The sequence below is a fragment of the Triturus cristatus genome, chromosome 4_1, assembly GCF_964204655.1.
Source record: "Triturus cristatus chromosome 4_1, aTriCri1.1, whole genome shotgun sequence".
Lineage (NCBI taxonomy): Eukaryota > Metazoa > Chordata > Amphibia > Caudata > Salamandridae > Triturus > Triturus cristatus.
This window is the reverse complement of record NC_140585.1, coordinates 709,687,155-709,709,125: the sequence shown is the minus strand read 5'-3', so window position 1 is coordinate 709,709,125 and position 21,971 is coordinate 709,687,155. Positions and strand designations below refer to the sequence as shown.

Below are 21,971 nucleotides of genomic sequence, written 5' to 3'. Positions count from 1 at the left end.
CTCGCTGAGATCGACAACACAGTGGATGTTACTTCCACAGGATTCCGCCAACTGGCTGGGGCTGCGGTCCTGAGGAGTCGGGCCTGGCTGAAGGCTACTTCTTTTAGACAAGAAGTTCAAACATAGGTGATCGACATGCCTTATGATGGCGAAACCCTATTTGGTCAGCACATAGACGAAGCCCTTCAGACAATTAAGAAGGATACCGATACTGCAAAGGCTCTTGGCACTCTACAGTTAAAAAAACAGCCTTTTGGGGAGCAGGAGGTCGTGGCTCGTCATCCTTTCAAGGAGTGTACAACCAGTATAAACAATATCAGCCGTACCAAGGTCAATCAAGGTACCCATCTGCACAACAGCAACTGTCATTTAAGCAACCTCCTGCCGCTTCCTACAAACATTACAGAGGAAAGGCTGCCTACAGAGGCAGACACAACTCCAAGAAGCAGTGACAACAGCCCACTGCCAGCCACTGTTCCCACCAATTCAGTCAAGGTTCGTGGAAGAATTTCCTATTTCTTCTCCAAATGCTCTGCAATAACAACGGACAGATGGGTTTTGGACATAGTTTCCAACGGTCACACTTTGGAATTCTTAAAGATTCCTCCAAATTACCCTCCCAGATGTCCTCCTCCTGCACATCTAAAAGAACTTTTTTCCCAAATAAAAATAATGTTAAAGAAGGGAGCGATCGAAGTGGTACCAAATTTACAGAGGTAAAACATGGTTCTATTCGAGGTTTTTCCTCATAAAAAAGAAATCGGGAGAGTGGCGTCCCATTTTAGACCTTCGCTGCCTCAACAAATTTCTAAAAAAAGCAATCCTTGCGCATGTTGTCTCTTCAGAAAGTGCTTCAATGGATAAATCAGGAAGATTTCATGGCGACGCTAGACCTTCAGGATAATTATTTTCACATCCCTATCCTCCCCAGACACAGGAAAGTATTGCGCTTCAGAATGGCTGGCAGGGATTTCCAATTCAAAGTCCTACCATTTGGCCTTCGTTCAGCGCCCTGAGTGTTCACCAAGGTCCAAGCACTGTTGGCAGCCCATCTACGTCATGATGGAGCTCAAATCTTCCCTTATCTGGACGATTGCCTCATAAAAGCGAAATCTTTCACAGTGGCAAGCAGTCACACTCAAAGATGCCTTTCTCTCTTCCAATCCTTGGGTCTCTCAATAAATCTGCCAAAGTCTCAGTTAATCCCTTCAAAGGTAAAAACATTCTTAGGGACATCCTTGGACACTCATCAAGCAAAGGTCTTTGTCTCACAAGAAAGACAACAAAAGATTTACAAGTTGGCAACTTTACTGTTCACAAGAAAGTCCATTTTAGTCCGCAAGTACAAATCGCTTCTGGGAATGTTGTCCTCTTGCATTCCCCTAGTTCTCAACTGTCGTCTGCGAATGAGACACTGGCAAGAAGAGCTGGACAAGCAGTGGCTACAGATTTCAGGGCCCTTCGACGATGTTATCAGAATAACACCTCAAATGAAAGAAGCGCTCCTATGGAGGACACACATCCCAAATATAGCGCCAGGCCTATTGTTCATAGTGGACTCACCAAGTTTCACAATAACAACTGAGGCATCCCTCGAAGGGTGAGGAGCACATCTAGAAGGGCTGACAGTGACAGGAAAATGGGACAGCCATCAACGAACATTGCACATAAACCTTCTAGAGTTGAAAGCAATATTCCTGGCTCTGAAATCTTTTCTCTCAATAATGTCAGGAACTTCAGTATTAATCCGGACAGACAACACAATAAGCATGCATTATTTAAACAAACAAGGGGGGACAAGATCAACTATGCTATCCCTGCAGGCACAGCAAATCTGGGATTGGGGTTATACAACATCAGATAACACTGATGGCAGTGCATGTTCCAGGAGTGGCCAACATCCTAGCGGACTCATTGAGTAGGTCGATTACAACCAACCACGAATGGGAACTTCACCAACCAACGTTGGATCACATCTTTCGGTTGTGGGGCAAACCGAGTTTAGACCTATTTGCAACCAGTCGGAACCGCAAATGCCAATTCTCTGCCAGTTGGCTACCCCAACATGGATCATACGGGAATGCGTTTTTGATAAATTTGTCAAAGATTTATGCTTACGCCTTTCCTCCGATTCCTTTAGTCCCAAGGTTGCTCCGGAAGATGAGGAAAGAACCCTGCTGAATACTTCTCATAGCTCCCAGGTGGCCTTGTCAATTCTGGTTCACAGAACTCTTGCTCCTATCGGAGTGCAAACCCCGGCTGTTGTGCCCATTACAGAACTTATTGACAATGAACTGCGGCCAGGTCTGCCATCCGGGTCCAACATATCTGCTATTAGCAGCTTGGCTGCTGAACACTATGAGTTTGCCGACCTAGTTATACCTGCTGACTGTTGGGAGACCCTAGCGAATGCCAGAGCGCCCTCCACTATCAAGACTTATAAACTGAAGTGGAAGGGATTCTGTCATTGATGTGCAACCTCTGAAGTGCACCCTATTCAGTCTTCGCCAGAACAATTGCTGCCTTTTTTCCTCCAACTGGCAAAGTCTGGCCTTTCTCATTCTACTATTAAAGTATTCCTTGCCGCGATTTCCAGATTTCTACGGCAGATTGGATCACAGTCTCTTTGGACATCAAGCATAATAAAACAATTTCTTAAAGGAATGTTTAGAATGTTCCCTCCAATTAGGCACCCTCCTCCACCTTGGCATCTCAACATTGTATTAGCGCAAGTTATGAAAGCTCCCTTTGAGCCTATTCATAGGGCTGATCTTAAATTCATTTAATGGAAAACATCATTTCTACTGGCTCTTACTTCAGCTAGACGAGTAAGCGAAATACATGCTTTCACTACTTGACATCCTTTTCTCCAGGTTACTAAGGACTCTGTTATACTTCGGACAAATCCTACCTTTACTCCTAAGGTCCCATCGGATTTTCACTTAAACGAACCAGTCATACATGCAATAACATACGAACCAATGGCTGGTTTTCTCACAATTTTGACCCGGATACACGGCTGTAACCATGAAGGAATGCTTTGCCTCTGAGGATTGTGGTCTTATGAATTCCTGATTCTGTAAAGGTTGTGAAACAATGCTGAGATCTTGTGTAGCTTTGCCAAAGATGTGTGTATGATGTCTTATAATGCTGCAATTTGTTATCAATAAAAACAGTTTAAAAAAAAAAACGAACCAGTCATCCTAAAGACTTTCTTCCCTAATCCACAGACACCAGCGGAAAGGGCCTTACATTCCCTGGATGTTAAGAGATGTATAAAATTTTACTTGCAGAAAACGGCCTGGATCCGTAAGGCTGATCAATTTTTTGTGGCCTATGGAAACATCAGGAAACGGGATCCAGTGACTAAACAAACTATAGCACGTTGGATTTCCTGTGCGATCCAATTTTGCCATCAGCAAGCTGGCAAACCGCTACATTCAATAGTGAAAGCGCATTCTATGAGACCAGTCTCCCCATAAACAGCTCTCTTTGCCGGTGTGCCTATTCAACAGATTTGCAGAACAGCAACTTGGTCTAGCAGGCACACTTTTACCAAGCATTACTGTCTGGAATCTGCAAGTAATACTGATACAGCTGTGGGACAGGCGGTGTTACGTAATCTTTTTCTATAAGGTGATCCTCTATCCTTCCCACCTTCCTTTAAGTTTTAAAATTGCTATATTCAAGGTCACTGTTATTCTGTGCATAGGCATTGTCAGATTACTATATAGGTATATAAATAAGTGGTACATAAGTGTGATATACACTGGGTGATGTACAGTTTTTCTTTCGTACTCTGTACTACATTCTTTCTTGTATGAACATTCATACCTATGTGATAACTGCTATCTACTCTGATTCAAGCATGTGATCTATGAAAGATACCCTAACACTGGAGAAGGAAATAAGTTACTTACCTGTAAACTGTGGTTCTCCAGTATTGGTATCTTTCATAGATTCACATGCGGCCCACCCTCCTCCCCATAGAGGCTCTCCTGTTTTATTATACGCTTATAGTAAACTTGTGCTCAAAAATCTGAGAGCCTGGAGCCTCTCTGGAGAGGGTTCTAGAGGGTGCTGTCGCCTGATTGGCTGGAGTTTGGACCATACCTAATGACTAGGATGAGATATTAAAGTGAATGGTTTATCTCTATTAACTTTAATGTTAGAGTAATTACTTACTGCTTTTTATGTACCGTGGGACTCCCACTTCGGCAACGGGGAATGATTTTTAATAGATTTCTCTTTGCTCCTAGTGGCTGCTGCACTAAGTATCTGAAAACGACTATTAGTTATGGATTACTTACCTTTGAATTACCCCCAGGCGTCAGACTGGATCCGGAACATTTTTCTTCAGTAGTAACCCTGAGCGTGACGTCGGTCAACTCCTCATTCGTCATTGGTGTAGTTATCGCCGGAATGATGTCACTGTATCTACTTAGTCTGACGTCAGTTCTAGCCAGCGTAGATCCAGAGAGAGCGGTACCTCTAGTCTTTTTTTGACTTTTGTCAACATCTTTTTCAAGTCGTTTGACTCCTGGTGCACAGGAATGTCACATTGACGGACCGGCTTCAAGCCATGTGGCTTCTGCCACAAGCTGATGTTGGTGACGGACCCACATCTTGTGTGCCGCTGGTGCCTGGAGCGCGACCTCGACCCGAAGTCTTGCTCCGACTGTCGGGCCGTGGCCCGAAGTCTTTGCGGGAGCGGTTCCGAAAGCTTCTGGAGGTCCAGCAGTCTGCTCCGTGTCGCTCAAAGTCACGGTCGAGAGGGAGGTCGCGGAGCCATCACCACCACTTCTCCTCGAAGTCTTCGTCTTTGGGTAAGTCGAAGCACAAAAAGGAGGTGAAGATGCACTGTTGCTCTTTGCGTTCTCCCCGTCTGTCAACCGACACAGGATGCGGAAGGTAGTCCGGGTCCGCCAGCGGAGCCTGTTGGGTCGACTCCGAGCCTCCCTCCCTATCCGGGAGCCAGAGCGACCCTTGCCCAACTTCGTCATTTTTACGAAGCCCCCCACTCCATCTTTGGGCAGCCCGACTCCGCCGGCGTGCCTTTGGGCCTCGCGGACTCGGCTGGAGGTTCTGGGCATTTGAGGCTGGCGGCTTCAGCCCCGACGCTGCTCGGCCCCCAAGGATCCAGGCCTGGATCCGGATCGGCGATTATCAACTTTACGACACCTCCTCTGGTGCCGAATCCATTGGCGACACCTCCGCCTTTTCCGACGTTGCTTGTGTCCCAAACCAGCGTCGACCCTAGCCTCCCCTCAACATGGATACGGAGCCAGACCTGCGCCGATCGGTACTTTTGTACCCCTGTTCTACCCTGGTGTTCCCTATCACCCTGAGTGGCAACCAGAGAAGGGTGAGGAGGACTGGGAGGGGTCTGTGGACCCTCTGGCAGACCAATTGGAAGAACCGGACAGGAGAGAGGAGTTGAGTGAGGCCAGTGATCTGAACACTTCTCCAGACCTTGGCATTCTTCCTCCACCTACCGTGGCTACGGAGGAGGGAGCCTCTTACGCTGTGGTCTTACGTAGGGCGGCTGAGGCCTTGAATCGGTCAGGACTAACCTACTGACCGAGGTGCTTCAACCGGCAGCAGCCTCTTCGGAGCCCCTGCTGCCATTCAATGAGACCCTCACAGACATCCTTCTGGGCACTTGGTCCAAGCCCAGCACAGGGGCCCCTGTGGATAGGAGGATTGCCCGACGCCACCGTCTGGCACCGGGCGACACCATTTTCCTCTCTTCACACCCTACCCCCGAGAGCTTGGTGGTCCAACCTCAACCTCCCAAGTGCACATTCCCTACTGCTCCACCTGATAGGCAATCCAAGAAGCTGGATCACCTTGGGAAGAAGATGTTTTCTTCCGCCAGCATAGGACTGCGGTCGTTGAACACCGCATGTCTCTTGGCCCGTTACACCCACTCTGTGTGGGACATGGTCGCGCAGGTGCTGCCACAGTGCCTGGAGGAAGCCCTGGCCATGCTCTCCCGTGCAGTTGCTGAGGGTAGAGAGACAGCTAAGTTCGCCATACGATGTGGGCTGGACACCGCCGACTTGCTAGGCAGAACGATTTCAACATTGGAAGCCCTGAGATGCTAAGCCTGGCTGAGGTCCACTGGCTTTTCGGGGATTTCCAATCAACTCTTTTGGACATGCCCTTTGATGGCCGTCGCTTGTTTGGCGACAAAGCGGACAATGCGCTTGAGCACTTTAAGGATTCCAGGGCTACGGTCAGATCCTTGGACCTCGCTACCACCTCTCACCCCATGCTGTCTGCTTTTCTCCCCTTTCGTGGCTACGGAAGGGGTGCCCCACCACGTTCTGGCCAGAGCCACAGGCCTGCATAAGTTAACCAGCCTCTGCGCGGCCAGGGACATGGGACCCAGCGTTGTGGGTCTGGGTGCCAGCGGGCGGGCCAGTCCACCAGCGCCCCCTCGCCATCACCTTCCCCACTGGCTCAACATCACGTCGGACAGTTTAGTTCTGCAGATAGTCTGAAGAGGCTACTCCCTCCACTTCTAGACAACCACTCCCTTCATGCCACCTTCTTTCTATCATATGTCCAAGGATCACTTGGCCCTTCTTCATCAGGAAGTTGCGGCTCTCTTGGCCAAGGAAGCTATTGAGCGAGTCCCTGTGCCAGAAGTAGGTCGTGGTTGTTATACCCACTACTTTTTGGTAATCAAGAAGGGCAAAGGCCTGCGTCCTATCTTGGATCTCAGGGACGTCAACCGCTTCCTCCAGAAAAGAAGTTCAAAATGTTGACATTGGCTGAGTTCCTGTCTGCCCTCGACCCTGGCGACTGGGTGGTAGCGTTGAACTTGCAGGATGCCTATTTTCACATCCCCGTCCTGCCTGCCCACCGGCGTTACCTAAGTTTCACCGTTGGCCATGAGCATTTTCAGTTTACTGTGCTCCGCTTTGGCCTTACAAGCGCCCCTCTGGTGTTCACGAAAGTGATGGCGGTGGTCGCAGCTCATCTGCGCAGATCAGGGGTTCCAGTCTTCCCCCATCTCGACGACTGGCTGTTAAAGGCAAGCTCGCCACAAGCTGCCATCTCCCACTTCCAGATTACGGCGGACCTCCTGCATTCGCTGGGGTTCACTATCAACGTGCCAAAGTCACACCTAATTCCCTCTCAGAAGCTCCTTTTCATAGGGGTGGTTCTGGTTACAGCGCAGTTTCGGGCTTATCCCCCTGAACAGCGAGTCCGGGATATTCGGGCGATGATTCCAGTCTTTCGGCCTCTATCCCGGGTTTCGGTCAGAATGACCGTAAGGCTGCTGGGCCTCATGGCCTCCTGTGTCCTGCTGGTGGGTCATGCCAGCTGGCATTTGGGGGCTCTGCATTGGGACCTGAAGTTCCAGTGGGAACAGCATCAGGGGAATCTTTCCGATTGCATCCAGAACTCGGAGGGCACTGCACAGCAATTGCAGTGGTGGCTAACCAACTAGGATTGGGTCAACGACAGATCCCTCTCCCTTCCCCAACCAGAGTTCACAGTGGTGACAGGTGAATCACTTCTGGGGTGGAGTGGCCACATGGGGGAGGCAGAGATCAGAAGCCTCTGGTCTCCCGCGGAGTCCGGGCTTTACATCAACCTTCTGGAACTCCGGGCGATTCGTCTTGCACTGAAGGCATTCCTTCCTTCTGTCAAAGGGAGAGTAGTGCAGGTGTTCACGGACAGCACCACCATGTGGTACTGCAACAAACAGGAGTTGTGGACCATATGTCAGGAGGCCCTTCGCCTCTGGACATGGCTGGAACATCAGGGCTTGTCTCTGGTGGTTCAACACCTGGCAGGTTCACTGAACGCAAGGACGGACGAACTCAGCTGCCGGTGCTTGATGAATCACGAATGGCGTCTTCACTCGGAGGTGGTGCAAGGTCTCTTTCGGCAGTGGGGAAAGCCTTGGTTAGATCTATTCGCCACCGAATAGAACGGGCAATGTCAGCATTTCTGCGCATTGGAATTTCCCAGGCGGCACTCACTCAGCAAAGCTTTTCGTTGCGAATGGAGTTGCGGTCTACTATACGCCTTTCTGCCTATACCACTTCTGCCCAGAGTGCTGAAGAAGATGAAGTGCGACCGGTCCCAAGTCATCCTTGTGGCAACGGATTGGGCACGAAGAGTCTGGTATCCCGAGCTCTTGAACATGGCCATCGATCCTCTGATCAGACTGCCTCTTTAGGAGGATCTTCTGTTGCAGCAGCAGGGGACGGTCCTCCACCCGAACCTGTCCAGCCTCCACCTCCTTGCATGGAGATTGAGCGGCGACAGTTGACAGCTTTTGTCCTTCCTCCCCAAGTCTGTAATGTAATCTTGGCAGCCAAGCGTCCCTCCACTAAAACGGTATACGCCTTTAGATGGAACAAATGTGTGGCATGGTTCACAGCAAAGGCTGTGGATCCTCTCTCTGCTCCTCTTTCAGAGGTTCTCCTCTTCATTCTTTCTTTGGCCCTGCAGGGATCTGGGCACTCTTAAGGCTATCTTTCGGCCATTTTGGCTTTTCTTTGCCTACCTGATCAGCCTTCTCTTCTCAAGTCCCCTATTGTAAATCGCTTCCATAAGGGCATTACTCACCTGTGTCCTCCTATTCCTTTTGTAATGCACCAGCGGGACTTGAACCTTGTTCTGACGTACCTTATGTGCACTCCTTTCGAGCCGCTACATAATTGTTCTCTCAGGCTTTTGCCCCTCAAAACTGCCTTTCTGGTTGCCATCACCTCTGCTCGCAGGGTGAGCGAGCTTCAGGCTCTTTCTTCTAAACCTCCTTTCCTGGCTGTTCATCTGTACAGGGTTATCCTTCGCACTAGACCTTCTTTTCTTACCAAAGTGGTTACCTCTTTCCACATAGGACAGACCATCACTTTACCCACCTTCCCGCCCCTGCATCCTTCTAAAGAGGAGGAGAGGCTCCACCGTATGGATCCAAAACGTGCGCTTTCATTTTATCTGGATCGCACAAAACAATTCTGGGAGGATGATCAGCTCTTTGTTGGTTATGTGGGTGCCAATAAAAGTCGGACCGTGCAAAAACGAACGATCTCTAGATGGGTCATACTTTGCATTAAAAAATGTTATACCTTGGCGAAAAAGGAACCTCCAGTAGGGTTGCGTGGCAATTCCACGACGGCAGCCACTACTGCTTTGGGACGTGGAGTCTCACTTCATGACATCTGCCAGGCAGCCACGTGGGCTTCGTTGCACACGTTCACTAAACATTACTGCCTGGACACCCAAGTCCGGAGAGCAGCTTCTTTGGCCGCTCCGTTCTTCAGGACTTCCTGTTGTGAACTTGGTTTGCAGACTCACCTCCAAGGTTGGTATTGCTGGGGTATCTTTTCAAAGGTAAGGAATCCATAACGAATAGTCCCTTTCAGATGAACAAGTTACTTACCTTCGGTAACTATATATCTGTAAGAGACATATATTAGTTATGGATTCCTTACCGCCCCACCCTACCTTCCTGTTCTGTGAACTGACTTCTAGGGATAGGGACTCCCTTACAGGGCCCTAGTTTTGTGCACCAGTGGTCGGTGTCTTGCATGGCTCTGCACTTCTAGCATGGAATGTTGTGTAAAGAACTGATGTCAGCGTGCAGGTGTGGCATCTAAGTAGATACCACAACGTCATTCCGGCAATTACGATGCCAATGACAAACACAGAGTCGACCGACGCCACCTACCGACGTGCAGGGGTACTGCTTAAGAAGGTTCTCCCGATCCAGTCTGACGCATGGAGGTGATTCTAAGGTAAGGAATCCATAACTATTCTATGTCTCTTACAGATATATCGTTACCAGAGGTAAGTAACTTGTTCAACAGTGATATGAGTAAGTTTGGAAACAGCCACTACAGTTAACATTTATAGGTGTCATTGTTTTACATACCTTTGAATTTCATTGTTTGTGCAATTGCAGTAAATTTAATATATTTAATGAGCTGAAAAATATTTTTTCCCTTCAGATACTACTTTCCTACTTATGAAAATGATACGCTGTTGTGCACTTTAACAGACAGTGATGGGGAATTGACAAATGAAGATCGAATTGAAGATGTTCCTGTCATTGCAGAAGATATATCAGACCTGGAAAACCTCAAGCACAACAGTGTCCTAAACCAACTACTGCGAGAAGAAACCATTACAAAATGAAGATAAAATATGTTAACGATTTCACATCACCATTCTTGTTTTAATTACCTTCCATGCATAAATAAATCATGTTTTATTTTGTCGCAAATGCAGCTGCCGTTCTGGTCTTAAATTATTCATCTCTACAAGTACCTTTCTTTCCTTTTGCTATTTTCTTTGCTATATACGACTTTCAACAGAGGACTGACAAAGCATTTGCTCTTATGTTCTTATATGTTTCATATACATAGCAGTGGGTACTACTCACTGCTTATAGACATGATGAATATGTCTCCAGAAACTGACTGGTACTCGAGGTTTTTTATACATACAACTCCCCACTATTATGTCATTCATAGAGTGCCCTGAACACAAGGATATATCTCTCTTGCAACTCACTTCGTAAATAATTTTTTTGATTAGACTTTATACATTAGGTAGTGTGATTACATGGAGTAATTTTTGCTTTTTCTTAAATAATGTTTTTTAACTTTCAATTGTATATTGAAATTATAATTGCTATATCCCCAAATATATTTTATTTAGTTATTAAGAACAGTATGATAGGTTATATTGGAAACGTTCTTCTTTTTGTACATTTTTGTGTGGAACTCACTGGAGTTCCGAATTATAAATAAATTGAATTGAATTGACTGGGACTTGTGGATTTTGCAGAGCACGTGGGCTGCCGCGTTCTGCAGGGTCTGTAATTTATTCAGGACATGCTGATGTACATGCAGTATAGAATTGCAGTAATCGATCCACGACAAGACCAGAGAGGGAATCACTGTCTTCTGTACATTAAGTCTGGATGAATAGCAGAATTTTTGTAATCATTTTTTTAAGTAGCAAATGCTTCAGAAGTGACCCTGTTTACCTGGTTAGCATAAGATAGTTTATCGTTAACAACTGCCAGGTTCTTTGCTGACTTAACCAGGGAAGGAAGTAAACTGAGTTCTGCTGGCCACCAGCATGGGGACCAAAACGATGGCTGAGCCCCAAACACCACCACCTTGGTCTTAACTGGTGTTGAGTTTGAAGCAGTTTATGGCCATCCAATTGCTGACTACTTTCATGCAGTCGTACACATTACCGGCAACTGATAGTTCATCCAAAGCAAATGACACAACAATTTGTGTGTCGTCAGCGTATGGCGTTAATGGGAAACCAAAGGAGCGGATCAGATCAGCCAGAGGCGTAACAAATATTAAAAAGAGTTGGATTAAGTGGGGATCCCCGAGGAATTCTACAGGGAAGAGAAAAGGTAGAGGAAATAAAATCGCCCAGAGTTACTGATAGCTCCCATCCTGTAAAGAAGGAGTTCAGCAACATCCATGCTGACCCAGTCACCCCGATCCTGCCTAGATGATCCCTCAGCAGCCCATGACTCACAGTATCAAAGGCTGATGACAGATCAAGCAGGACCAGGGCAGCCTTGCCTGCTTGACCCAGGGATATCATAATCTCCACTGTCGCCTTGATGAGGGCCATCTATCTCCTATGCCCTGCACAGAAACCAAATTGGGTGGGGTAAAGAAAGCTGTTAGTCTGGACATAATCCACCAGTTGTTCATTCAGGGCCATCTCAATAATCTTAGCTGGTAAAGGGAGCCAGGAAATGGGCCGATAGCTATCTGTATCGCTTGGGTCAGGCGAAGGTTTTTTTTTCATGGTGGTCGCTCTGACACTGTCTCCTAAACAGAAGGAAGGATTCCTGAATGGCACATCAGAATGAAAATATCACCCAATACTTGGCCAAGAACTTCCGCTGCCAAATAGGCTATTCTTAGAGGACAAGGATCTCTTGGCGAACCTGATTTAGAGGATTTAATCCATTCTGTGACTTCCCCCACAGTAGGAGGGCTAAATTTACATAGCGAAGAACCCAGATCGACTTGCAGGGGGGTCTTTCTCAGCCGAGGGGGATGAGGAAATGTATGTGGTGAAATTATTATAAACTTCCTAGACTTTTCGGCAAAAAGTGTTTGCCAGAGAGTTTGCAAAAGGATTGGCTACATCTTTAGCGGCACAGTGGATAAATTAGTAGTAAGCTTTTTTGGTCGAGCATTCGAGACCTCTTGTATATACTTTAGTATATACTTATATGTGTATGTACTTTGTGGGCTCTGGAGATCAGCCATAGGACTTGTCTGCTTCCGCGTAGGGACTTTTTTTCTGTTCAACTGCCTCTGTTTAACTGTCTTGATCTAAAACGACTCGTAGAGGTCAATAAAATACCAGAATCACTTTAGCATTCTCTAGATTCCAGTCCATAGAAATTGTTTTCCACGAGCACCCGTAGACAATAATATTTTTTTCAAATCTTGTATTTTCAGTGATATGACCACCGAAGGCCCTGATTTTATATCAAAAACAGAGCAAGGCAATATTTCTCTCCATGGGTTCCCATACCTGGCGTGTCACGCAGTTTTGTGCTTACTTTCCCTCCATGTTAAAGAACAGTAGATGCTTCAGCACCCAGGCTAATGTGCTGCATAGCTGAATACATATAAGGTCCCAAAGGAGAGACCGATTGCATTGCAAATGCTTGTTTATAGTTGCTAACAGCTCCTTGGAAGAATTTCCTGCTGCTTCAACTTTATTGGTAAAATATATTGACTTTGCCTTACGAATCACTGTCTTATATCTAGCCAAACAGCTCCTATATCTAGCCTTCTCAGTGTCACAGTAACTGACTCCCAAATGCATTTCCTGTCTTCTGTCTTGCTTTCTTTGCCACTGGATTCAATCTAGCCTGGCTGATAAAAGGTGTTACCCAGAAACCGGTCCCATGATGCTTGTTTACGGTTCAGTTCAGACCCAGCTTGGCAGTTCGGGCTGAACTGTTCCCATGAGACTCAGGGTCAAGACTGATTTGCCTATAGCTTGGTCGGAACTGAGGTGACGTAGTGAGCTAAAGAATAATGGATTCAACCCAGATCTGTGACTAGGGGTGAGTGTCTGAAAAGTTTCAGCGCTCTGTCCATCATCTCCTTGTGTTTGCTTTGTTCGCTTTAAGTTGGCAGGGAATGCCCATTCATGGGTTTCTTGCTCACTTTGCCACTGGATTCAAGCTAACCAGGCTGATGAAGGGTGTTACCCAGAAACTGGTCCCAGGATGTTTGTTTCCGGTTCAGGGAAGACCTGGCTTGGCAATTCGGGCTGGACTGTTTCCATGAGGTACAGGGTCAATACTGATTTGCATATAGCTGGGTCTGAACCAGTGCTTTAAATGGGAAAAAATAAGTGCAGGTACTCATTAATATGAGCTAGAGGTGTGGTGAGTGGGCGGGGCTAGGGGCGGGGCTTAGGGCAACATATGACGATACATAATGACTTCTATATCAGTTGCAGCAACTATGAAAAACACATGAGAAATGTGTTTATGTAACCAAAACAGGTTAACTCATTACACAAAATGAAACCCAAAAAGGATGATATGTTAACAGTTTATCGTTCTGTAATATTTGCTGCTTCTTAATGCCATGCTGTTATGTGGCACAATACTATATGCTCTCAAGTGTGCACACACACACACACGCTCTATCTCTCCACATTCCCTCTAAAATCTACTGAGTGTCTTGATTCTCTCCCTTTTATCTCCACTTGCCTCTAATCTTCACCCAGCCTATAAACTTCTCACTAGTTCTGCTCCTCTTTTGCTTACTCTCCACAAGTCTTACATTTTCTCCATGGTTTTTCCGTACTTGTCTCCTGTTCACCTCTCCATGCTGCACTCATCCCCTAAATTTGCCGTCTGGAAAATTAAAGTTAAGAAATGCACCAGATTTGACTTTACAGAAATGTGTGTTAAAATACAATTTCTGAGACGATTAATGATTTCAAAACTCAACCACCTCACGTCTTTACATTCATCCCTACTCCTTCCGTCCACAAAGAGAAGCAGCTCCTGTCCTGAACAAAAAGATGAAAAGAAAACCGGCTATGGCGAAGGCAGAGGATTTTGTTGGGCTGTCACTGCTTTAGAATGGCCAGTGCAATCAATATCCTGACTGACTGCCCGTCCCAACCCATTTACACACCTGATGGAGAGGGGCGGGGTGAGGCTAAAGCACTTTCAGCAGAATAGTCCTCGGGCAGATGATCGACAGTGAAGGGTCTGTCTAGACCCTGCACTATTAGTCACAGCGTGACGCACAGTAAGCCCTCTGCCCCCTGCAGGCTCAGGCCATTCACATGGGCGCTGCTGGAATCTCCAGCAGGGACTCGGCATGAGGCTTGGCGCTCTTACAAGCTCCTGAGAAGCAGAGCGGCATCTGCCCTGTGCTAGAGGAGATAAATAACCGGAGCCTGCAGTGCCATCTACTAGGGTACCGGTACTCTCCCTGGCGAATGAGAAGTGCCGGTACTGAGGGCCAGAAAATTCAGAAGTGCCGGTACTCAGTACCAGTGAGTACCGGCCCATTTAAAGCACTGGTCTGAACTGAGATGGTGGAGTGAGCTAAAGAATGATGATGGTTTCAACCCAGATCTGTGACTGGGGGTGAGTGTCTGAAAGGTTTCAGGCTCCGTCCATCAACTCCTTGTGTTTGCTACATTTTGCCGCGAGCAGACATAAACACTCACCTCGTATATTTAACACCAGTATTGCGTCTCGGGTGTATGTAATTCTGTGGGGAACTTCTGTTCCGAAATTGGCAGAGTTGCTGGCGCTGTGCGCTGTCCCTGCACTGACAGACGCAGCTGGGCTGGTCTTTTGGGTGCCTTTGGTCCCCCAAGCGGCGCTGCAATGTTATAGATGTGGCTAAATAGCCAGCCATACTCAAGGTGAAGCCAGAGGCGTGGGTTGATCGCGTAGAAACGTGGCAAGTCTGGCCAAGTTTAAAACTGTTATCCAAGGCCAAGCAACCCCGATTCTTGTTCCCAGCTCCCCTCGAAACAAGAAACTAATGCCAACATAAAAACAAAACTAATACAAAGTGCGAAAGCAGAACACACAAAATAATTAAAATGAGAGTTCGAACCCTTCCAATCTGGTCCAGGGGAGCATGGCACCTCTCAAAACAAAGGTGGTTCTCTGCCTACAAGGAAAATAAGCTCATGGGCACAGGTTCGAAGCTGCAGCAGTCATCTGCGCGGCCGCGCCATAGGAGATGGGGTCTTTGTGTATCCAATCAAGGAACCATGATCACTAGCAGTGGTACAGGTGAATATGTTCAATAGTCAAACGCCATCAATCAATGCGTGTACAGCCATTCATATAAACATTTAAGCTGCAGAAAAGTTCAGTTCTCCTCATGCTGGTCAAACACCCACAGTGCAGGATTTCCTAGAATTGCTTGATAACTGCCATTATTTATCATTTGCCTCATCCGACACTGATGATCTACCAATATTTGATTCCAAGTGTCCTGAATATTGAATTGTGCGGTAAGATTTATGATATTTAATAATGCCGTTTCAATTTCCTTTATTTCCCATGGTCAGGGGAAACATTTCTGGGACTCACTGAGACGTATTTGTGATACTGCCCATGCGCAATACATGAGAAGTCTGAAAATGTAATTGCTGCAACACAGTTTTTACTCAGGTGCACTTAGAGAAGGGAATATTCTTTTAACAAGTTTGGATCAGCGTGTGCCATAATTGTGAGGACTCTTAATTACATAGTGCAACTGTTGAATCATTGTAATATGCTGTGCCGGAGGCATAATCTGCACAAAAGTACACTTTGCTTCATAAATTGCAACGTAAATATGCGATTCTGTGAGTTACAATTCACACTCACTGCGCAATTGGGCAAGGTTTGCGATGGTGAAAAGCAAAAGTGCAATGAAACAACCTAACAGCACGAAACAGCAAATGTCTGCAGCTGTGAGCGAGGAATGTGAGGGGTGGGGCAAAGGGCCGTGCCACCCTTCAGTTTCGTTCGCAAGTAAAGGTGTCAAGAAGGGTTTTGACTGCCTTTATTACACACATCTGAAATAAAGTCATTTTTACATTCATAACAGTTGTACTTTAGTTAATAATTATTTAGAATGCACGTGTTTCGATGAAATTCCCTCGCTGGTAGGTTCTGCTTTTGCTTGAAGTGCGGTTTCTTTCACTTGGCAGTCCTGGTACTTGTGATCTGTGGAGCAGCTTTTCCAAGTGCCACCTGCTGGATGGACGAGCCGAACAGGAGTGAGCTCAGCGTTTCCCCAAGGTTTTTAACATCCGGGCTAACTGTCACAAATACACAAGCCTGTAATGGAGCACAGACGATGATAATTTATATAAACAAGGATATGTTAATCTGTACCTAGACATATACACATTACATTATTCTTACATTTTGGATATACTATAATACTTTTCATTTGAGTAAACCAAACAAATATTACCAATGTTTATAGTTGACTAACACCTGATTGCAATATAGCACCTTTTGTTATAGGGATATGTTAGAAAAACCCCACTCCCACACCAAGAAGGGTGGTGGTAATGGGATTTTTCCAGACACACACAGTGGTAGCTTGGCTCGAGTGGTCAGGGGTCAGGCACCGTGTTAAGCATACGCAATACCCACACAATAACCATGCGTGCATCCGTTCCAAAAACGACACTACACCTTAAAAATTATGAAAATATCTCTGTGTTTATCTTCTTTTCTCTTAGTTGCTGATTAAATAAATAATAAGACAATCACAGTACACAAGGCTTTTCCTTACAAAGTGCAGGTCAAATAAATAATAACACTTTACAGGTGCAATAAATAGGTTCGGGTCAAATAAATACTGTGAGGGAATAAATACTGTGCAGGAATAAGTTAGCTCAGGACAATAAAATACATTACAGGAATAATTTAGATAAATACAATAAATACAGTACCCTCAATAAATAATAAAAGCCAACAGTGACACTTGTAAATCAGTTCACATTCCTGAGGTACTATAGGATGATCTGACCCAATCCCAGCTTGTAAAGATTTGGATGGCCTGAGGGGTATACTCCCTGGCTTGGACAAGGCTGAGGCCTAAACTGAGGTAGATAAAGGGGGAGTCTAGAGATCTGGCTCTCCCACACTACACAACCCCTCTGTATAAGTCTCAGCTCACCCCTGGCACAATCAAGCTGGTTCCAGCACCCTAGGTTAGTCTCTCAGGGCTCCACAGGGCCTTAGGCGCCCTCTATTCCACTTACTGCCCTTTTCATGAAGCTCCGACGCCGCTGGAGTCGTGTCGACGCCGTGAGGCGGCTCCGGTTCGATGTCGGCGGCCTCGGCGCAATGTCAGTTCTTGACGACGTCGATAGGCGGCTCCGGTTCGATGTCGGCGGCCTCGGCTCGATGTCGATCTCCGATTCGATGACGTCGGGCAGTCTTGGCTCGATGTCGACTTCGCGCAGCTCCGGTTCGATGTCGACCTCCGGTTCGATGACGTCGGGCTGTCTTGGCTCGATGTCGACTTCCGCCGGCTCCGGAGTGCGACCTCCACTCCCGACCTCCGGCACGATTCTCTTCAGGTTCCGGCGACTCCGGAGTGCGACCTCCACTCCCGACCTCCGGCACGCTTCACCTCAGTCTCCGGCGACTCCGGAGGGCGGACTTCACTCCCCCGTCGACACCGCTCACTCGACCTCGGGTGACTTCCTCCTCGACCTCTGGTACTCTCCACGACCTCCGTCTGCGCCCTCTCTCGACCTCTGGTGGCTCCGGGTACGACGTCTGCTTTCCAGTCAGCGCCGCTTCTCCACCTCGGGCTCCAGGTCGCAGGCTTCTCGACGTCGGACTCCAGGGAAACCAATAAACAGGTCAGATTCTTGCTTTTCTTTACTTCTAAGGCCTGTTCCTGCTGTCCAGGTCCTTAAGGTGGTTTTTCTTGCTTTGTCCCACTCAGGGCTCCAGGCTGGGCTCAGTCAGTAGGGACTAGTATCAAGGGTGGGTTTATGGACCCCACTCCAGGCACAAGTTTCCACCCCTGCTGCCTCACTCCTTCCTCCTTCAGGTTTCTGCTCCTCTCTCTTCACCAGTCGGGTGCCAACTGCCAACTCCAACTGTCAACTCTGGCTTTAGCTTCTCAACATTCCAAACCGCCTCCAACTGTCACAGGGTTCCAGAATGTTGCAGAAGGTTCTAGTAGGTTCCAGTGGGTTCTGATGTCACAGGTGGCCACCATTTTGTGCTCCAGGCCCTCAGACAGAAGTTCCAGGGGTAGATAAAATGGCTCCCTGAATCTGCATCAATACGAAAAAGTCTGGTGGTTCCCAAAAAGGAAAAATACTAACAGGGTTTGAGGCAAAAGTGGGACAAAATAAATAATGATGAGGAGGGACCACCCAAAGGGCTGACAGGTCTAACACGCGTCCCCCCCAGCTGAAAGTGGGGAGAGCTACCCAACCCCTTGGGAGTTCTCATCACTAAGGCGGAAATACCTTGAGAGACCGTCCGCATTGGCGTGGTCCACTCCAGGCCGATGTTCCACCTGAAAGTCCATTCCCTGTAGGGAGATAGACCACCTCAACAACTTGGGATTCTCCCCCTTCATCTGCATCAGCCAACGAAGGGGTCTGTGGTCGGTCTGAACCAGGAAGTGCGAGCCAAACAGGTATGGCCGCAACTTCTTCAGAGCCCATACCACTGCAAAGGCTTCACGCTCTATTGCACTCCACTTCTGTTCCCTGGGAAGTAGTCTCCGGGATAGGAAGACCACGGGTTGATCCAGACCCTCTTCATTGAGTTGCGATAACACTGCCCCAATGCCATGTTCTGATGCATCTGTCTGGACAGTGAACTTCTTGGAAAAGTCTGGGGCCCTTAAGACCGGGCCCTCGCACATGGCTTGCTTCAGCTTCACGAAGGCCTGCTGACAAGCCTCTGTCCAGACTACCCGTCGAGGTTGTTTCTTGGACGTGAGCTCCGTGAGGGGGGCTACGATGGTACCGTATCCCTTCACTGAGCGGCGGTAGTATCCCGTGAGGCCCAGAAAAGCTCGGACCTCAGTCTGTGTCTTGGGGGGTTCCCAGGCCATGATGGCCTCGATCTTCGCCTGGAGGGGTTGCACCGCTCCCCTACCCACCAAGTGTCCAAGGTACACTACCGACCCCTGCCCGATCTGGCACTTGCTGGCCTTGATCGTTAACCCAGCTTGTCTCAGGGCCTGGAGAACAGCTTGCAGGTGACGCAAGTGATCCTCCCAGCTGTTACTGAAGACGGCTATGTCATCCAGATAAGCAGCAGAGAAACTCTCCATTCCGGTGAGGATCTGGTTTACCAGGCGCTGAAACGTGGCAGGTGCGTTCTTGAGCCCAAAGGGCATCACACAGAACTGGTAGTGGCCATTGGGCGTGGAGAAGGCTGACCTTTCCCTTGCTCCATCAGTCAAAGAGATCTGCCAGTACCCAGAAGTAAGGTCAAAGGTACTTAGATATTGGGCAGCTCCCAGCCGGTCAATCAATTCATCCGCCCTAGGGATCGGATGAGCATCAGTTTTGGTTACTGAATTCAGTCCCCGGTAGTCCACACAGAACCTCAGTTCCGGTTGGGCACCCGGTGGTGCAGCTTTTGGTACTAGTACCACCGGACTGGACCAGGGGCTGCTAGAAGGTTCGATCACTCCTAGCTCCAGCATCTTAGTGACTTCACTGTTAATGCTGGCCTTCACCTTGTCTGACATCCGGTAGATCTTGGACTTCACAGGTGGGCTGTCTCCTGTGTCCACGTCATGGACGCACAGGTGAGCCCTACCCGGAACAAGGGAGAACAACGAAGAGTACTGTCCCAGGACCTGGCGGCAGTCCTCCTGCTGTTCAGGAGTTAGAGATGGGGAGAGAATCACTCCCTCCACCGACCCATCCTTCTCTTGAGACGCAAACAAATCGGGGAGAGGCTCGCTTTCCGCGTCCTCTGCTCCGTCAGTCACCATCATCAAGATGACTTCGGGCCTCTCGTGGTGGGGTTTGAGGCGGTTGGCATGCAGCACCCGTAGGGGCTGACGAGGGGTTTTAAGATCCACCAAGTAGGTAGCCTTACCCTTCTTCTCCAACACCTCAAAGGGTCCTGACCAGCGATCCTGGAGGGCGCTAAGCTCTCCCGGTTCGATCACCCACACCTTCTGGCCAGGCTCCAACTCCACCGGGTGAGCGTTGTGGTCATACCACGCCTTCATTACTGCTTGGCTGGCTTCCAAATTGTCAGAAGCTTGCTTCCACAACTTAGCCATTTGGCTCCGGAAGGCCAGCATGTAGCTCACCACGTCCTGGGGAAGCTTCCTGGGAGTTCTCTCCCATCCGTCTCTCACCAGGTTGAGAGGTCCACGTACAGGGTGCCCATACAAAAGCTCGAAGGGGCTGAAGCCCACTCCCTTCTGTGGCACTTCCCTGTAAGAAAAGAGTAGACAGGGTAGGAGGACGTCCCATTTCCTCCGCAGGCTTTCAGGCAGACTTCTGATCATGCCTTTCAAGGTTTTGTTAAACCTCTCCACCAGACCATTGGTCTGGGGGTGGTAAGGAGTTGTGAACCGGTAGGTCACTCCACACTCCTTCCACATGGCCCGCATGTACGCTGACATGAAGTTGGTCCCCCTGTCGGACACAACTTCCTTGGGAAAACCCACTCGGGTAATGAGTCCCATCAGGGCCCTAGCCACAACAGGTGCTGTAATGGTCCTCAGAGGTATTGCCTCTGGGTACCGTGTGGCATGATCCACCAGAACCAGGATAAACCTGTGACCAGCTGTAGTAGGCGGATCTAATGGACCCACAATGTCGATGCCCACCCTTTCAAAGGGGGTGCTAACGACAGGAAGTGGTTCCAGGGGAGCTTTCAGCTTCAGCCCTGTTTTCCCACTGGCTTGGCAAGACACACATGTCCGGCAGTAGGTATCGGACGACACTTTCATTTGAGGCCAATAAAAGTGGGGGACAAGACGGGCGAAGGTCTTGTCTTGCCCCAGGTGTCCTGCCAATGGGATCTCGTGAGCCAACTCCAGAAGGAAGGCTCGATAACGTTGAGGAACTACCAAGGCTCGTGACGATCCATGTAGGGGTGCCTTGGGTTCACTGTAGAGGAGGCCATCCTCCCAGTAAACACTGTAGTTCCCTTCAACGTTCCCTGCTGCCTGGGCTTCGGCCTGTCGCCTCAGCCCCTCAAGGGTAGGGCACTCCCTCTGGCCCTGGCAGAATTCCTCCCTGGACGGGCCTCCCTCCACGTGCCACTCGGCCGGGATGGGTAGGTCCTCCAGTTTGGTAACATCCCCCACCGCAGACTCCTGGTCCACCACCTCCGGTGCCCTATCCGTCCTACGGGGTGCGGACGCCGAGGCAGGCTCCTCCTGTCCTCGGTTCTTCCCTTGACTGGCAGCTGGCTGGGCCTTTGTTCCAGGCTCCAGCCGAAACGAACTCCCTCTCCGGGCAGTCGCGGACCTTGTGCTCACACAGGCCCAGTCAGGTGTACCCAGCATCTCGGCATGAGTCCGGTATTCCACCTCCTTCCAAGCGTTGTGCTCCATGTCATTCCCCAGCAGACAGTCAACTGGCACGGCAGGGCTTACGGCAACTCGAAGTGAACCTGCAACCCCCCCCCCCATTCAAAGGGAACCTCGGCCACTGGATAGTGGCCTGTTCTGCCGTCAGCCATCGCGGCTGGGTGGAGTACATCGGGAATTACCTGCTCTGGAGACACCAGTTGGCTACGCACCATAGTCATACTGGCTCCTGTGTCTCTCAGAGCCTCCCCTCTTTGGCCGTTGATGGTGACCCACTGCCCATACTTTACGGTATTTGCGGGCACCTGGATCTTAGGAACCATCTCCCGTTCTCCCAGGGACACTAAAGTGACACCCGCCCACTCCCTTCCCTTAATTAAGGGCATCTCCTCCCCGAGCACTACA

General features: G+C 48.6%; 2 protein-coding genes across 5 annotated transcripts in view; one reads left to right on the top strand and one right to left on the bottom strand.

Annotated features, from left to right (window-relative positions):
* Positions 1-10,256, top strand: part of ZNF277 (zinc finger protein 277) — a 733,870-nt gene extending 723,614 nt beyond the window's left edge. For both annotated transcript variants that reach the window (XM_085653187.1, XM_085653186.1), the window contains one exon: positions 9,978-10,256. In XM_085653187.1, coding sequence (XP_085509313.1) covers positions 9,978-10,164 — 187 coding nt within the window. In that variant the 3' untranslated portion in view covers positions 10,165-10,256. The remainder of the gene's footprint in view (positions 1-9,977) is intronic.
* A 5,848-nt stretch (positions 10,257-16,104) lies between these two features.
* Positions 16,105-21,971, bottom strand: part of LOC146855412 (uncharacterized) — a 658,880-nt gene continuing 653,013 nt past the window's right edge. For all 3 annotated transcript variants that reach the window (XM_085653183.1, XM_085653184.1, XM_085653185.1), the window contains one exon: positions 16,105-16,348. In XM_085653183.1, the coding sequence (XP_085509309.1) occupies positions 16,208-16,348 (141 nt within the window). In that variant the 3' untranslated portion in view covers positions 16,105-16,207. The remainder of the gene's footprint in view (positions 16,349-21,971) is intronic.